This window comes from Vespa mandarinia, chromosome 11 (genome assembly GCF_050613455.1).
Source record: "Vespa mandarinia isolate Hongniang chromosome 11, ASM5061345v1, whole genome shotgun sequence".
Taxonomy (NCBI): Eukaryota; Metazoa; Arthropoda; class Insecta; order Hymenoptera; family Vespidae; genus Vespa; species Vespa mandarinia.
This window is the reverse complement of record NC_140820.1, coordinates 5,982,338-5,998,199: the sequence shown is the minus strand read 5'-3', so window position 1 is coordinate 5,998,199 and position 15,862 is coordinate 5,982,338. Positions and strand designations below refer to the sequence as shown.

Genomic DNA, 15,862 nt, shown 5'->3' with positions numbered 1-15,862 from the left:
ATAAACATTTGTCAAAAGTGAATTTAGCCATCAGTGAAATTGGATACCTTAGAGAGTAATCTATGTGGAGAAATCCTTTCGTTTGGTTCTTCTTTAGCATACTAGATAAAATTAAAGTCTGACTTAATTGTTTTACAACATATTTTAATAAGAAACCAATAGTAATAATGTAAACTCTATTGTCGCAGATTGAAAACCGTGCGTAAGATTTAAATGCACACATTGATACCGTTCTTTTATCTATTATTATCGTTAGAGGTTATAAACTTTAAATTTAATAATTTAGAATTGGTATGTTCTTATAAGTACGAGATAATTAAAAAAATAAAAATATCAAAATTAAAATGTCTACACGATGGTAGGTATAAATGAAAATTTTATATGTTGAATTATTTATCTAGATATTATTATTAATCTAGATATCATTTCTAATATATTATTCTAGGTATCCTATGTATCAAAAAGGAAATCCACAACTTAGAGTTTTTTTACCAAACTTCTGGTTAAAATTAGTTCAATCTGAACATAACCAACCTAATAATGTAGTACAATTTCAATGTTCAATGGAAATGACAAAACATGATGTGGCAAATTATTTAGAAAAAATTTATAATGTAAAACCTGTTCGAGTAAGAACAAGAATAGCACTTGGAAAAACTAAACAACTACATGGTCATCATTATGTTATTAAAGATGATGATGTCAAGATAGCTTATGTTATTTTGGTAAGCAAATTAAAAAACTTGAGAATATATTGATATTATTAAAAATAAGGTCAATTGAAATAATCTAGTTAAGATTATTTAGACAAGTGATATTTATAAATATAAGAACTTTTTATTGTAGGATAAAAATCAATCGTTTACATTTCCTGATCTTTTTCCAAAAGATGAAAGCAAAAAGGGACCAACTTTAGATGACGCAAAAAAAGAATTTCAATCATATTTAGATGATTGTAAAGAGCCAAATGCTCCTGGATGGTTCAGAATTTAGATTTCATATTTTCATTATATTTAATCCAACAAATGTTTATTTTAAAACGTTAAATGTTAATCTAAAAACAAATACAATAAAGTTAATTTAGTTTTTAATAACATATAAAAGAATTTGTAAAAATAAGATGTTGTTTTTCTGCTGATAACTTTTTTCATTTTGCTTAAAATAAGTAGTTCAATGAAAAAATAGGTTATTATTATGAAGTAATATTGTACAGACGCTTTCATTGTAATTATCATGAAATCATGTGTTTGACAACGAAAATGAATAAAATAAAATACAATGAAATATCCACAATTTTACAGAGCACAAAATAACAGTATTTATTACAAATATATCTGTTGAAAAATCCATTCTTTACATACTTTTATCTCTTCCACTTATACGCTTGGCCATTTTTGACAAAATTAAATATATAAATATTCATTTCTATTTATATTTATAATTTAATATATAAAGTAACGTTAACTTTATAAAATGATTAAAAAAAACTGTAGATATAAATACTATATTAATACTATATTTATATTGATACTACCTTTCCATATTGTGCACTTTTATTTAATACATGTAACCATGTTCTTGCGTTGATAAATCGTTTTAAAAAAGAACTATTGACTATTCTATCAACAAAGATATATTCAGAATCGTTGAATATGAATACACGATAGTTTTTTGTTCACATCAAGGAAGAGTTGCTTTAATGAACAAATATCAAGTAAATTGCTCCAAAAAACAATTTTATTATCCAACCATTTTTTATCAAACTTTACTCCTTAAGAATGTGCTAACAATTTAAATTATTCGACATTAAATAAAAATTGTTCATTATTTTTAAAAATTTTGTTGTACTTAAACAAAATTTTTTTATAAGTCCTTTTTGATCAAATACTACTAATCCGTATTTGAAATTTATAAATATTGAAGACATGGCGAAAAGGTGATTTAAATATGTAAATAGTTTTAAAAAATTAGAATATTAAGAATAAGGAGTAAAAAAATATAAAATAAAAATGTAATAACAAAGAATAAATCATGTTTTAACCATTTGCTTACATAATTATATTTTTAAAGTTTTAAAAATATTTAAAAAAAGGAGAGCAAAATAGATTTCCTGATAAATTATTAAAAAAAAAAAAAAATGTCAACGTTGAAATATTCATTACAATGTTTTTTAATAATACTAAAAATATTATAACGCTTTTATAAATAATAATATGAATTCTGAATTTTATTAATTATATTATGCATTTGATTGCGAATTATCGATCAAACTTGATCGAAAAAATGACAGCATAGAAACGAATAAACGCATAGGGAATTCTCATTTTTCTATTATTTATGACAGGTAAAATATTTTATACTATTATTATTCTACATAATTACATTGGAAACAAATGTAAAGACAACTGATATTTTTATTATCTCAGTAATAATTATATATCAATGAAAAAACGTGCATGAATGCTGTTCGTACTTATAATCATTGTTTTTCAATATATATTGTAATAAAATTAATTGATTGTATGAGATAATTATAAATCTTTATAGAGTAGCGACACTTGGAATGGAGAAAACTAAGACTGCATTTTGTACAGATATGGATAAATCTGTGATAGTGCATAATTTTGAAAAAAGAGGTTGGTCACAAGTTGGTCCACAAGATGATTGGAATGTTTATTGGTAATTGTTTGTAATAAAAAAAAAAAAAATAAAATATATCGAATTACATTTAAAGTAACTATTCCATTTCTTTTTCTTTTATAGGGCAGCTACGCAATCATGTAGAAATATTTTTAGCGTAGAAACCGGATATAGAATGAATGATAATCAGTAAGTTTTAGTTTTATTTTACTCGACAAATTAAGTTTTGGCACATCAATTTTTTATATTACTTTTATTTCGAATCATTTAGGATTATAAATCATTTTCCAAATCATTACGAATTGACCCGAAAAGATCTTTTAGTAAAAAATATTAAACGTTATCGCAAAGATTTAGAACGGGAAGGGAATCCTCTCGCAGAAAGAGGAAGTGGATCGGGAAAGTATCTTCATTTGGATTTCATACCAGTTACTTTTGTTTTACCGGCAGGTAAATCACACAAATTTTCTTTTTAATTATTTTTGGAAATAATCATAAGAAATAATTATGATGTTGTTTCAATAAAATGATTTGAGAAATAATTAATATAATATTTTAATATTATGTATGGTCAGTATGATAAATATCTTAATGATTTAAAAAAATAATTTTATATTATCTGAAATAGATATTTTATAAAAATCTTAATGATTAAAAAGAAAAACATTTTTTTAATAGATTACAATATGTTCGTGGAAGAATATCGAAAGTCACCACAAAGTACGTGGATTATGAAACCATGTGGGAAATCTCAAGGGACGGGAATATTTTTAATAAATAAATTGAGTAAATTAAAAAAATGGTCGCGGGAAGTTCGAAATCCATTTAATCCAAATCTTACCAAGGAATCTTACGTTATATCTAGGTATACACTAAATAAATTAATAAATAATTACTTTAATGTTTTACCAATTAATGAAGCAAATTAAATTATTTAGGTACATAGACAATCCACTTTTAATTGGAGGGAAAAAATTTGATCTTCGTTTATACGTTCTTGTTGCATCTTTTCGTCCATTGAAAGCTTATTTATTTAAACTTGGTTTTTGTCGTTTTTGTACTGTAAAATATGACACCAGTATTCAAGAATTAGATAACATTTATGTACACTTAACTAATGTTTCTGTACAAAAACATGGTGTAAGTAATTTTCTATGATTTAATTATATTAATATTATATTTTTATTTTTCAATATTATATATTAATTAATTAATATTAAATATAATAATACTAAAATGTAATTAAAATGGAAGCACAATTGAAAAATCGTCAATTTTTTATGAAATTTTTTTTAGGATGAATATAATAGTATACACGGTGGAAAATTAAGTTTACAAAATTTACGTTTGTATTTGGAGAGTACGCGAGGGAAAATTGTAACGGAAAAATTATTTTCAAATATTTCTTGGTGCATTGTACATTCTTTAAAAGCTGTTGCACCTGTAATGGCAAATGATCGTCATTGTTTCGAATGTTACGGTTACGATATTATTATTGATAATAAATTAAAACCATGGCTCATTGAGGTATTTTTTTTACAATTAATTTATACAATTTACATAAAAATAAATAATAAATGTTTAATGTCTAGGTCAATGCTTCTCCATCATTAACATCGACAACAGTAAATGATCGAATATTAAAATATAAATTAGTAGATAATATTATATCTGTAGTTTTATCACCAAGTGGAATACCTGAGTAAGTAAATAGAAGTATTTCCATCGATATTAATTTAAAAGATAAATTATTTTAAACGTATTATCAATACTATATAAATATATATATAATTTTTTTTTTATAGTGTAAGATGGAATAAACGTCCACGTCCAGAAGCATTAGATAATTTTGAACTCCTTTTGGACGAAGAACTATCGACACAAGAAGAGAAAGTCAATTCAATAGATAAATATCGAAATTTATCTGGTAAATGGAAATAAATGATATAATTATAACAATATCAGAAATATATTTATGCCTTTACACAATGATTTTTTAAAATAGCATAAGGAAATCAATAAACTAATATGCGTAATTTAATTAATTTAAAATACATTAATAAAAATTTTATTTTTTGTACAAATATCTTACAAACATACAGCGCTATACTTTCATACAAATGTAAAAAAAATATAAACAATGATTTCAGTCTTCAATACTAGACATTATTAATATAATACGATAGATTCCTTCAAGGCAATGTAAAATGGCAGTGCGAGGTCAGAACCTTTAAGACTCTTAATATATTTTATACAGGATTCGATAATTGTGCTATACATTATAATGATAATATTTAAATGATTATGGCACAATTTTCTAATTGAGCTACATTTACAGGAACAATGGAGTGGACGATGTGTACATCGGATAAAATTTTACGTAATGTAATCATTATTACACATATTTCACATACATCAGACCTCAAAATATTTAACGAATATTCAAATATATTTATGATGTATTAAGTTGAAATTTTTCTATTTACATATTACAGTACAGAGAAAAATTTTCTTGAATATTACATAACTACTAAATGGTTTTTCATTTGCAATTGTTTTACTGTTACGATATATTTGATATTTCGTTCATGCATTCTTATCATGTATGTACAAACTACTATAACATGGTTCAATTTATATTTAGATATTTTGCAAGTTTTATTAGGCTTTCATTACTTAAAATACTTTTGATATTATTAGCTTATTAACGTAGATATCAAGTAATGCTTGCATGCTGCCTGTTTAAATTACTTCAAAACCTGATATGTTTATTATTTCAAATTATATGTTTAATAATATATACTTATGTACATGTATCAGAAGTTAAGACTTTCTATAAAAGAACAGAGATCTCTGATCATAAAATGAATAATAAAATATATAATGCAGCCTTTGGTTGAATTCTACCGTACATAAAAAACATGTGAATGTGCTTAAGAGTAATAAAATATAATGCTGTATATGTATATGTACAAGTGTATATACATATACTTAACTATATAGAATAAAAATAATAATGTCATAATTAACAAAATAATAATAAAATTATATACCATAATATAGAAAAGAAAAAATATTATCTACTTGGATAAAAACATTATTGAATTTTAACTGTGAGTATTATCTTCAGGTTTAGAAAAAAATATACATTTTTACAAAATAATATGAATATACTTAACACATTTTATCAAAATATTTGTACAAGCATTTGCACATTTTCACAGTACGTATACATTACTGCATTTAAACCTCCTAAATTATATGTAGTATATATGTAGATAACCATAGTAAATAGGCACAATGGGTTTATATGCTAATAACTGAAAAACGTACTTAGACTTTTCAAATAAACCAAATACATAATATGTGTGTTGCATCACATATATGTACCACATTTTCTAGAGAAATGTAACATTTGATAAAATATAATTTAATCATATTATTATTTATAAAAGAATACCTGAAAATGGTATTTATAGAATCTATATAGAATATAGTATTCAATATTATGTAAACCAGAGACGTGCAAACTTTTTGTAAAAGGAGAAATGATTCTCCCGCTACTGTTATTTAATTATCCCCATTCAAGTATGTTTACTTTTCTCCAGCGTTTTTAAATATTATAATTATTAATAAACTTCATTTATAGACAAACATGATAATATCGTAGTGTAGCAATGTAACAATAGTGAACAAATGCTGGAGAGTATTAATATGGTAGAAGGAAGAATCTGCTAAGGAGAAATAAAAGAAGGAGTAAAGATAAGAAACAATTGGCAATGTAAATTAACTTTGCACGTTTCTAGTATAAACGACAAATATGTCTACAATTTCTACTTTAGAAAAAATATTGTGTATGCAACCATTATCTTTTTTTATAATCTTTAGTCATTAATTAAAAACTCATCTTAAAATATGTAAAAGAATTTGTATAAGAGTAACATGATAAAAAAATGAGGGAGCATAAAAATGGACGTTTGAAGTTAATAATCTAATGAAATAATTAGCTGCCGATTTTTTTTTTTTTTTTTGGAAGAGAATACTACATATCTAAAATAAATTCATAAATAGATTTGTGTTTTTATAAAAAATTTAAAATATTCATCCATATTTATCTCATATTTGTTCCATATCATATTCATTATAACATACCTTATGGAACTGGTGATGGTGGCGGTGGTAATGGACTGAAATATGTCGATGATCGAGAACTAGGCGATGGTGGACAACTCATAGCAGCATCGCTATGATAGATAGATCTCGGTGTAGGAGGTGGAGGAAATGGTTCACTTTCGTAACGATACCGAGCAGGATAGTTACTATCTGATTCATCGCAAACATCAGTACTGCAAGGTGTTGGAGGTGGTGGTTGATTTATACTCCTGTAATATCTATACGGTTTGTATCTAGAAGCATTACTGCTTGAACATCTTGTAGAATTTGCTGTTGTGGCTGGACTAGGTGGAGGATTAAGCGTTTCTTGAGGATATCCACCAGTGGAACTGCCCCTGGTTGAACTAGATGCACCTATAATAAATAAATATATTTATCATATATGAAATATTCTTGATATATATTAAATACAACATTAAATCATTAACATACCTGTTATATGACTACGATCATAACTAGATCCAATACTGCTTCCATTTAAAGCAGACATTCTTACAGCTTCTACTTCAGTTTTGAGATCTTTTCTACCATTTTTTTGTGCTAATATTGGCTTAACAACTCTATTTGGTTTTGGTGAAAGTGGATCACCAGCAGAATCATGTAAAATATTTGGTACATCTTCATTACTACCGAACTTTTTACGATAATAACAAAAGCCTAAAACTATGGCAATAATTGCAGCTATCATTATAACTACTGTGATAACATATGGACTTTTGGTTGGTTCTGTACCAGAACCAGAAGATTGGCTTTGATCAGTAGTAGGCGTACATGTTTGAGGTATTTCATCACTTCCATCTGCACAATCATCCCAACCATTACAAAGTGCAGTTTCAGAAATGCACACACCACTTCCGATACATTGAAATTGTCCAGTTCTACAGCAATGTGCTTCATCAAGACCATCATGGCATTGTGGTGTACCGTCACATACCCACGAAATATCTTTATATAATTAGAAATGTTTATTTTAATATTATGTGATTCAAAAGATTAAAATAATTAACACCTCAAGTATTTCTTACCGATACAGTGACCACTTTGACATCTAAATTGATTATGATTACATGCTGGACAACCTAATTCATCACTTCCATCAGAACAATCCCTTTGACCATCACATTTCCAAATAGCTGGAATACAATCTTTATCAACTGTAGAACTTGAAGCAGCACATGTAAAATGATCGTCACCACATGCAGGTGCAGCTCTGCATGTACGCTCATCATCGGATAAAACTAAGTATTCGGGACAAGAACAAATTGGTGAAGTTGTACCAATACAAAAATGCGAACAACCGCCATAATCGTGGAAAGGACTGCAAACGTGTGATTCCATTATATGATCTTCTGGTGTTCTGACAGTTATTAAATCTGTTAGGGCACGATTCATAAGAACTTTTTTTCTAATGCCTGTTTTTTTATTTACTCTTTCTAATACTTGCATTTCGCGATCAAACCAGTAAAGGTAATCATATAGAACAGACAAGTGAGTAGCAACACCTTGTCCAGTTGATACTAATATTCTTTTATTATTACCATTAAAATCAGAAAATTCAATTTGTTTACCATGGGCCCAATATACTATATTTGCTACAGTGTCAACTGTTAGACTAGTTGGTTGTTCAAGATCAGATGCTATTATCACTCTTTGTTTTCCATCCATTTTGCTTTGTAGCAATTTCATTTTGTCTCCTATATCTATCCAAAACAAAAGTCTTTTTTCTGGATGTACTGCTATATTTCTTGGTTTTTCTCCTTCGCCCTTTACAACTACTCCTAAGGCAGAACCATTATCCAGTTTAGTAACATTAATTGCATCATTCGTAGCACAAGACCAAAAGAGTAATCTTCCAAGTGGATCTAATGCTAAATCAAATGGATGTCCTGATCCGCCGGATATAACTACACTAGCATGAGTTCTGTTATCAAGAGTCTTTCTTATAGATAAATTGCGCCCATCTATCCAATATACGTGTTGTGTAATTGGATCGAATTCTATAGAACGAACATTTTTTAATCCTTGTACGCGCATTACTATATCTGGACAATCCGTACTATCTGGCAAAAAGCGACCCATTATGTTACGAAGGCTATATATCATAAAATGTCTTGGTGCTGAAAAAAATTAATTAATATATTAACAAAAACTATAACGTAATAAATTAATGAAGTAATAATAATCTAGAAATTTACCAATACAAGTTCTATTATCAACTGCAAGATTATAGTGTGTAGGACAAGAACATTTGTATGAAGTTGATGGACCACCATCTTCTCCAGGTAAAGCAATACAAAGATGACTGCAGTCCCCATTATTAACTGCACATGGATTCCATCCCGATTGTCGTGAAGCATGAAAAACTAGCAGATCTGTCACTGATTCTAATTTATTATGTATTTTAGTTCTGTTAGCACCTGTTGTTTTATTTGCTCTTTCAATATCACCAATATTCCAATCGGTCCAATAAATATAATCCTGATATTGAGTAATACTAAATGGATATACTATATCTTTTGTAATAATGGGCTTTCTCTTTCTTGCTTGTAAATCATAACTATCAATTGCTGGTGTGAATAGATCTGCCCAATAAAGTTTACGAGCTGCATGATCTATGGTAAGGCCATTAGCTCGACCGATATAAGCTAATATTACTTGACGATTAGATCCATCTAATCTTGCACGTTCGATACTACCGGAATTACCCCAATCAGCCCAATACATGTGACTGAAAAATTTAATAGACCTGAGTATTAGTAATATAAAAATCATTAAAGAATAAATATTATTTCTTGATGTTTCTTAAATAAATCTTATTATTCCTTATAAAATATTAATTTATCATTAAGGAAGATAATTACAATTACCCTCTTTCAGGATCAAGAGCCAAACATGCGGGTTCGATTATATCTTGCCATATAAGCACCCGTCTACTACATCCTTTAAACCGTACCATTTCAATCCTGTGTGTACCAGTATCGCTCCAATATAAATTATGGGCAATCCAATCAATAGCTAAACTCTCAGGAATTTCTAATCCAAGATCTACAACTCTTTCTACATCAGAACCATTTATAAAAGCACGTGTTATAGCTTTTACTTTTACATCTGTCCAATAAATGCGATTGTCTTTCAAATCAAAATCCAAAGAACTAAAATTAATAGATGAACAATAAATTATATTGACTTAATTATATCTTTAATTCAAATAAAATAAATATTAATGCTTAAAAAAGAAACTTTTAAGGTAATATTTTCCAATATCAATATTAGAGATATCAATCTAGTATAATAGTACCATAATAATAAAAATAAATAATACTGTAACATTACCTTGCATCTTTAACACCTGTAACAGGTATAATATTATCATTATTGGCATTTTCGATACTAACGCGTCCAATATTTTCTTTCTTTGCAAACAATAGAAAAGCATCTGGTATTACACAGGTATGTTTATCTTTTGTAAGTTCATATCCAATTTGACAAGCACATACATATTTATCAGGTCTATTTAAACACAAATGACTACAACCACCATTGTTATGCGCACAAGGACTTGTACCATTTATTTGGCCAAGATGTATAGCTTTCAATCCCATTACATTTGGAACTGGTTCAACAATAACTTCTCTTTCACCACCAGTAAGTTTATGAGCTCTATCAATACTACGTCGTTGCCAGTCAGTCCAATAAAGAAAATCACCCAATAAACTAAGTCCAAATAGATGAGGCAGATTATCAGTAATAACTTCACGTCTATCAGTGCCATCCATATTGCAAACTTCTATTTTGTCTGTTTTAGCATCACACCAATAAATCTTTTTTCTTTCCAAATCTAATGCAATACCATTTGGCCAAACAATGTCTTTTGTAATTAAAATTATTCTTTCACTACCATCCAAATTACTGCGTTCTATCTTTGGTCGTTTTTCATTCCAGTCAGTCCAGAACATCCATCCAAGTTCAGGAGCTACAGCTATGGCTCTAGGTTCTATCAGATCTTCATTAATAAGAACCTTCCTGCTAGTGCCATTTAAACGGGCAACTTCAATTCTATCAGTACCTGTATCAGTCCAATATAAGTTGCGTGCTAACCAATCTATAGCAATTCCATCTGGATTTGCTACTTCTGTTGTAACAATATTTTCTTGACCTGATCCATCAAGATAAGCTCTTCTAATGGCAAAAGCCTCTTCATCTGTCCAATATAACATTTCATCTACTGGATCAAAGTCTACTGCAATTGCATGTTTAATATCACTTAATGGTAAAACAAAATTTGTGTAATCAGGAGAATCAAGAGATATTTTACAAATCTCGTTTCTTTGAACTATGAGAAGCAACTCTTCTGGTCTTTCGGCACAAGTAAAATTATCTAAAAGTTTTACACCCGTTGGACAAGCACATGTATATCCAGGATCCTTTGTGCTTAGCAAACATAGATGGGAACAATTACCATTGTTTTGTCTGCATGGATGATCTCCGTATGGTTGTCTTCGTGCATCCCAAACTTCTATGTCACCTGGTATATATTCTCCATGGAATAACTCCCGAGGATGTGCTTGTATTTGTCGCACATCATGTGCATGTACACACCATGTTTTCCAGTCCGTCCAATAAAGTCGATTATCAAAATACGTGACTGCAAATGGATAATCTAAGCCTTGACTGATAACTTTTCTTCTATTTTTGCCATAATAATCCATAACAGCAATAAATTTGAGTCTACCATCTGCCCAAAATACTAACTCATTCTCATAATCAACTGTAAGTCCATTTGGCCAGAATATATCATCAGAAACAATGACTTCACGAGTAGTTGGATCTCCATTCATTGCTGCTCTTTCTATCTTTGGTACATCTCCCCAGTCAGTCCAAAAAAGTATACTTTTCATAGGTGCAAGTGCAACTGCACGAGGTTGATAAATATCAGTCCAAAAAAGAACTTTTCTATGTTGTCCATCAATACTAGTCACTTCAATTCTATTCTTTTCTCCATCTGTCCAATAAAGTTTACCAGTATACCAATCACATGCCAAGCCATCTGGAGATATCAAACTTGAATTTACAACAGTCATTTTTTCACCTGTATATGTACCATTTGAAGGGACACATTGTATCATTTCTAAACCACTATCAGACCAACACACTAAACCACGTTCATAATAAAAATCCAGAGCAGCACCTTCAGATAAATCTTTGACAATCGTGTAAACTTTATTTGCTCGTGAAACATTGGCCATTCTTATATCCTTATGAGTAGCAAAAAGTAATGTAGGTGAGCCTGTAAAAAGTGATTATTATAAATGTATATTTGATTACAAAATATATATATATATTTGTGTGAGTGTACAATACAGAAATACAAATTTTTATTTTATAATTCATATATATTTTGTATGTATGTATGTCCTTGTATACACATAAACTACTGAAAATTATTTAAACTCACCATAGCAAAGGCTAATGCTACTGCACAAAAACCAAGCAGCTAGGATGCTTTGAAAATTTCCTAAAGCCATCCTAGGACTTGAGATAAACGTTTACCTCGTACATTCTGATTATGATAATTTTCACCTAAACTCCGGGCGAGAACACGTATTTGATACTTCGATAGTTTGTAATTATTTCAAATAATGCCATTACAAATTGTTATAATGTCTACGCATTTCAATTTTTTTCTTCTACGAAAAAGCGGTCATTAATACACAATGTCATGTTTAAATACACTGTATACAATTCGAACCATTGTCTTGAGCTCAGCCAAGCTTCTTTTCATCAGAACTAATCTTGATTTCCAGCTAAGCGATGATCATCCATTTTCTTTGAAAAACAAGCTTTACGTATTTCCAGTAAGTACAGAATTTTTATGAAGGAGCATTTACATTGAATCTCTTATTCTAAGATATTCAACAATAATGGAATATATGTTCATCAAAATACAAACTATGTATGAATTTTAAAGATAACATTAATGATTGAAATATTAAATAAATTCAGATTTACATACTTTTCATTATAATTTTAAGGAACGTTTAAAACTACAAGGTCGTTGTCAATTTATAAAAGCCAATCAAAATACAAGTAGCTATCTACTGCTATTGATATCTAAAAAATAAATAAATAATTGTGAAATTAGCTGTTAATTCCATAAAATTTTCACTTTATTAACAATACCTAAATATTACTATTTACAAATTTATAATTCAATTTTAATTGAAAAATTATATAGAACTTTATAGAAATCATTACATATCTGTGAAAAAATCATAAGAATAAATTTTCTTTATTTTTTTCTTGAACTCTCGATTGAATATATTTTAGGTAATTTATTGTTGTCAATAAATTTATATTTTATTAACGTTACTATTTTATATATGCCGCTAAAATAAATTGTAACAGAGCACCATCTGTGAAGTATTTAACTTGTTATTTCCAGTCAACTTTATTTGAGTATATACATATACATATATATGATGTTAGCAAATTTATAAAGCAGCTGATGCACACGGTACATACAATTTTGAATTTCAAGCAAAGTTTTATTATAGATTTTTTGATATAGATCATATATATTTCCTAATTTGAAAAATAATGGAGGAAGGGTAATTTTTATTAACAGTTGTAAGCAATAATTTTGGATATGTGTAATGAGTTCTCCAATCGTCCTGGTTTCGCTTTGCGTTATTCGCATTGAGATTGTTAATCCAAATCAGGAAGAAACAATTAGTAAGTTTAGACGAATGACTTATATGTGCTTTCCATAGTTTTTAAGTAAATTTCAGTGAATAGTTTTTAATGCATTTAAGTATGCATATGCATCTTCATTTTAATTCATTGATTTATAGGTACAATGGCTGCTAGAAAAATGAGAGGACGTAGAGAAGCAAGAGATATTACTTTAGAAAACTACTCGTGTACTACTGAAAGGCCATCTCCTTTTTTAACTTCTCAAGGATCTAGTAAACCACATTTATTACCAAGAGCAAACTCTGAAGAAACTTCGTTTACAACATGTACTTCTGTATCAACTTCTGAAGGTGCAGAAATAATTGGAGCTACAGCTTGTTCACAATCCGATCAAATAAATTTTATTTCTGGAAATCCATTTGTGGAAGTTACCAAAGGAATATTACATCTTTTTAAAGAAGAGTGAGTAACATGCATAAATTAAAAAAAACGTTTCTGATAAAATGATTTGTATTTATTAGGTTATCTAGATAGAAAATATTTATTCTTTTCTCTTTTATTTAGTGAATTAACTGAAATGCATAGTGCAGCGGATCGCAGTCATACCATATGTATGCTGTCAGTTCCAGCAACAATGACTTGCCATGATCTTTTGACATTCACAGCAGCTTGTCATCAAGATATTCAGCATGTCAGAATTTTGCGGGATGGTAATCCAAATCAATATATGGCTTTAATTACATTTCGTTCTTCGGTAAATAATGTTACATTGTATTAAGTCTTAAAGATTCTTAATTAAATAAAAATAATGGTTTTTTTTGTATATATTTAGAGTGCAGCTAGTGAATTTTATGAAACTTTCAATGGGGCACCTTATAATTCTTTGGAACCTGATGTGGTATGTCATCTGGTGTTTGTGTCAAAAGTTGAAGTAGGAGATAATGGTATGCCCTTAACAGGTCATACAGAATTGCCTTCATGCTCTGTTTGTTTAGAAAGAATGGATGAAAGTGTGGATGGTATATTAACCATATTATGTAATCATACATTTCATTCAAGTTGCCTTGTAAAGTGGGGTGATACATCATGTCCAATTTGTCGTTATGCTCAAACACCAGAACCACTTGCAGACAGTCACTGCATGGAATGCGGTATGTATTTTTTGAGTATATATAAAATTATATAAAAAATATTTATATTTTCTTATTATATATGTTTATAGTCAATGAATTATATACTATCATATCGTATGGTTTCCTACAGCTGCAGGAACAAGCAATGAAGCCTTATGGATTTGTTTAATATGTGGTCACATTGGATGTTCTCGTTATCATCAGGGACATGCATTTGAACATTATCGTGATACTCATCATTGTTATGCAATGCAATTAGGTAACAATCGTGTATGGGATTATGTTGGTGATAACTTTGTTCATCGTTTACTACAAGATAAAGATGGCAAGATGGTGGAGGGAGGACAAACAGCAACAAAAAATGAAGGTGCAGCTATGGAAGAGAAAGTTGATTCAGTTCAGTTAGAATTTACATATTTATTGACATCTCAGCTTGAAACACAACGGCAATATTTCGAAGAAAAGTTTAATCGACTAGAACAACGTTCTTTATCAGAGAGTACAGAATTAAGAGAAAAGTTAGGCCAATTAATGGAAGAAAATACAAAGTTTAAGGTATTACACAAAATTATTTTAATAAAATTTACTTAAAAATTATTATTATTATTATTATTATTATTATTATTATTATTATTATTATTATATTGGCAGCATTTAGTTTTTATTATTTAAGTATCTTAATACATACGTTTTAGGAGCAGTTTACATCACTTAATAGAGAAAAACAATCTTTGGAAAAACGTTTACAACATACTACAACTAAATTAACACAACTTCAATCTGAACTAAAAGAGGAAAAGGAATTAAGATCATCTCTTCAAATTAACCAAACAACATGGCAAACAAAATATAAAGAATTACAAGAAGAACTATCAGAATTAAAAACTGCAAAAGAATCTGAAGTAAGAGACTTGCAAGAACAAGTACGAGATTTTATGTTTTATTTTGAAGCTCAAAAACAAATTGAAAATTCTGCAAATAGAGATGAGATAGCTGCTGGTCAAATAGTTATTGCACCAAGTCCTAGTGGTAGCAAATTGAAAGGTTCTCGTTCTTCAAAAGGTCACAAAAGGCATTAATATTATCGTGAAAAAAATTGTAACATTATTTATTACCAAAATACAAGCGCAAGGTGTGATTATTTAATAAATAAGATTAAATATATTATATTTGTAAATGAAATCTGAATTTAGGCTATCAAATGAAATAATAATTTAATAAAA

At 28.4% G+C, this 15,862-nt stretch overlaps 4 protein-coding genes across 4 annotated transcripts; 3 read left to right on the top strand and 1 right to left on the bottom strand.

The window, feature by feature from the left end:
• Window positions 1-154: 154 nt before the first annotated feature.
• mRpL23 (mitochondrial ribosomal protein L23) lies at window positions 155-1,325 on the top strand. The gene is made up of 3 exons (XM_035865425.2): window positions 155-358; window positions 446-725; window positions 847-1,325. The coding sequence occupies exons 1-3, from the start codon at window positions 345-347 to the stop codon at window positions 991-993; spliced, it is 441 nt and encodes a 146-aa protein (XP_035721318.1). The 5' UTR covers window positions 155-344; the 3' UTR covers window positions 994-1,325.
• A 916-nt stretch (window positions 1,326-2,241) lies between these two features.
• Window positions 2,242-4,664, top strand: TTLL1B (Tubulin tyrosine ligase-like 1B). Its single transcript, XM_085660168.1, is given in 10 exon segments — window positions 2,242-2,287; window positions 2,290-2,344; window positions 2,548-2,679; window positions 2,764-2,829; window positions 2,912-3,090; window positions 3,319-3,505; window positions 3,579-3,780; window positions 3,937-4,167; window positions 4,233-4,342; window positions 4,446-4,664. Coding segments are annotated over 10 exon segments (1,344 nt in total). The 3' UTR covers window positions 4,582-4,664.
• Window positions 4,542-12,643, bottom strand: arr (low-density lipoprotein receptor-related protein 6). The gene is made up of 8 exons (XM_085660167.1): window positions 12,563-12,643; window positions 12,269-12,500; window positions 10,147-12,100; window positions 9,681-9,965; window positions 9,009-9,541; window positions 7,839-8,930; window positions 7,246-7,758; window positions 4,542-7,167 (listed from the first exon to the last, which is right to left on the bottom strand). The coding sequence occupies exons 2-8, from the start codon at window positions 12,336-12,338 to the stop codon at window positions 6,794-6,796; spliced, it is 4,821 nt and encodes a 1,606-aa protein (XP_085516293.1). The 5' UTR covers window positions 12,339-12,500; window positions 12,563-12,643; the 3' UTR covers window positions 4,542-6,793.
• A 631-nt stretch (window positions 12,644-13,274) lies between these two features.
• On the top strand, window positions 13,275-15,862 carry LOC118441311 (BRCA1-associated protein). Its single transcript, XM_035865521.2, has 6 exons — window positions 13,275-13,545; window positions 13,665-13,968; window positions 14,071-14,260; window positions 14,339-14,657; window positions 14,770-15,194; window positions 15,335-15,862. The coding sequence occupies exons 1-6, from the start codon at window positions 13,467-13,469 to the stop codon at window positions 15,716-15,718; spliced, it is 1,701 nt and encodes a 566-aa protein (XP_035721414.2). The 5' UTR covers window positions 13,275-13,466; the 3' UTR covers window positions 15,719-15,862.

Bases quoted from the DNA above. Each gene is read 5' to 3' on its own strand.
- mRpL23 (XM_035865425.2), top strand. The intron at 726-846 runs GTAAGCAAATTA...TTTTTATTGTAG, and splicing joins AGATAGCTTATGTTATTTTG to GATAAAAATCAATCGTTTAC.
- arr (XM_085660167.1), bottom strand. From the start codon at position 12,338: ATGGCTTTAGGAAATTTTCAAAGCATCCTAGCTGCTTGGTTTTTGTGC. The intron at 12,101-12,268 runs GTGAGTTTAAAT...CACTTTTTACAG, and splicing joins TAGCATTAGCCTTTGCTATG to GCTCACCTACATTACTTTTT. The intron at 8,931-9,008 runs GTAAATTTCTAG...AATTTTTTTCAG, and splicing joins TGATAATAGAACTTGTATTG to CACCAAGACATTTTATGATA.
- LOC118441311 (XM_035865521.2), top strand. From the start codon at position 13,467: ATGAGTTCTCCAATCGTCCTGGTTTCGCTTTGCGTTATTCGCATTGAG. The intron at 13,546-13,664 runs GTAAGTTTAGAC...ATTGATTTATAG, and splicing joins AAATCAGGAAGAAACAATTA to GTACAATGGCTGCTAGAAAA. The intron at 14,658-14,769 runs GTATGTATTTTT...GGTTTCCTACAG, and splicing joins CAGTCACTGCATGGAATGCG to CTGCAGGAACAAGCAATGAA.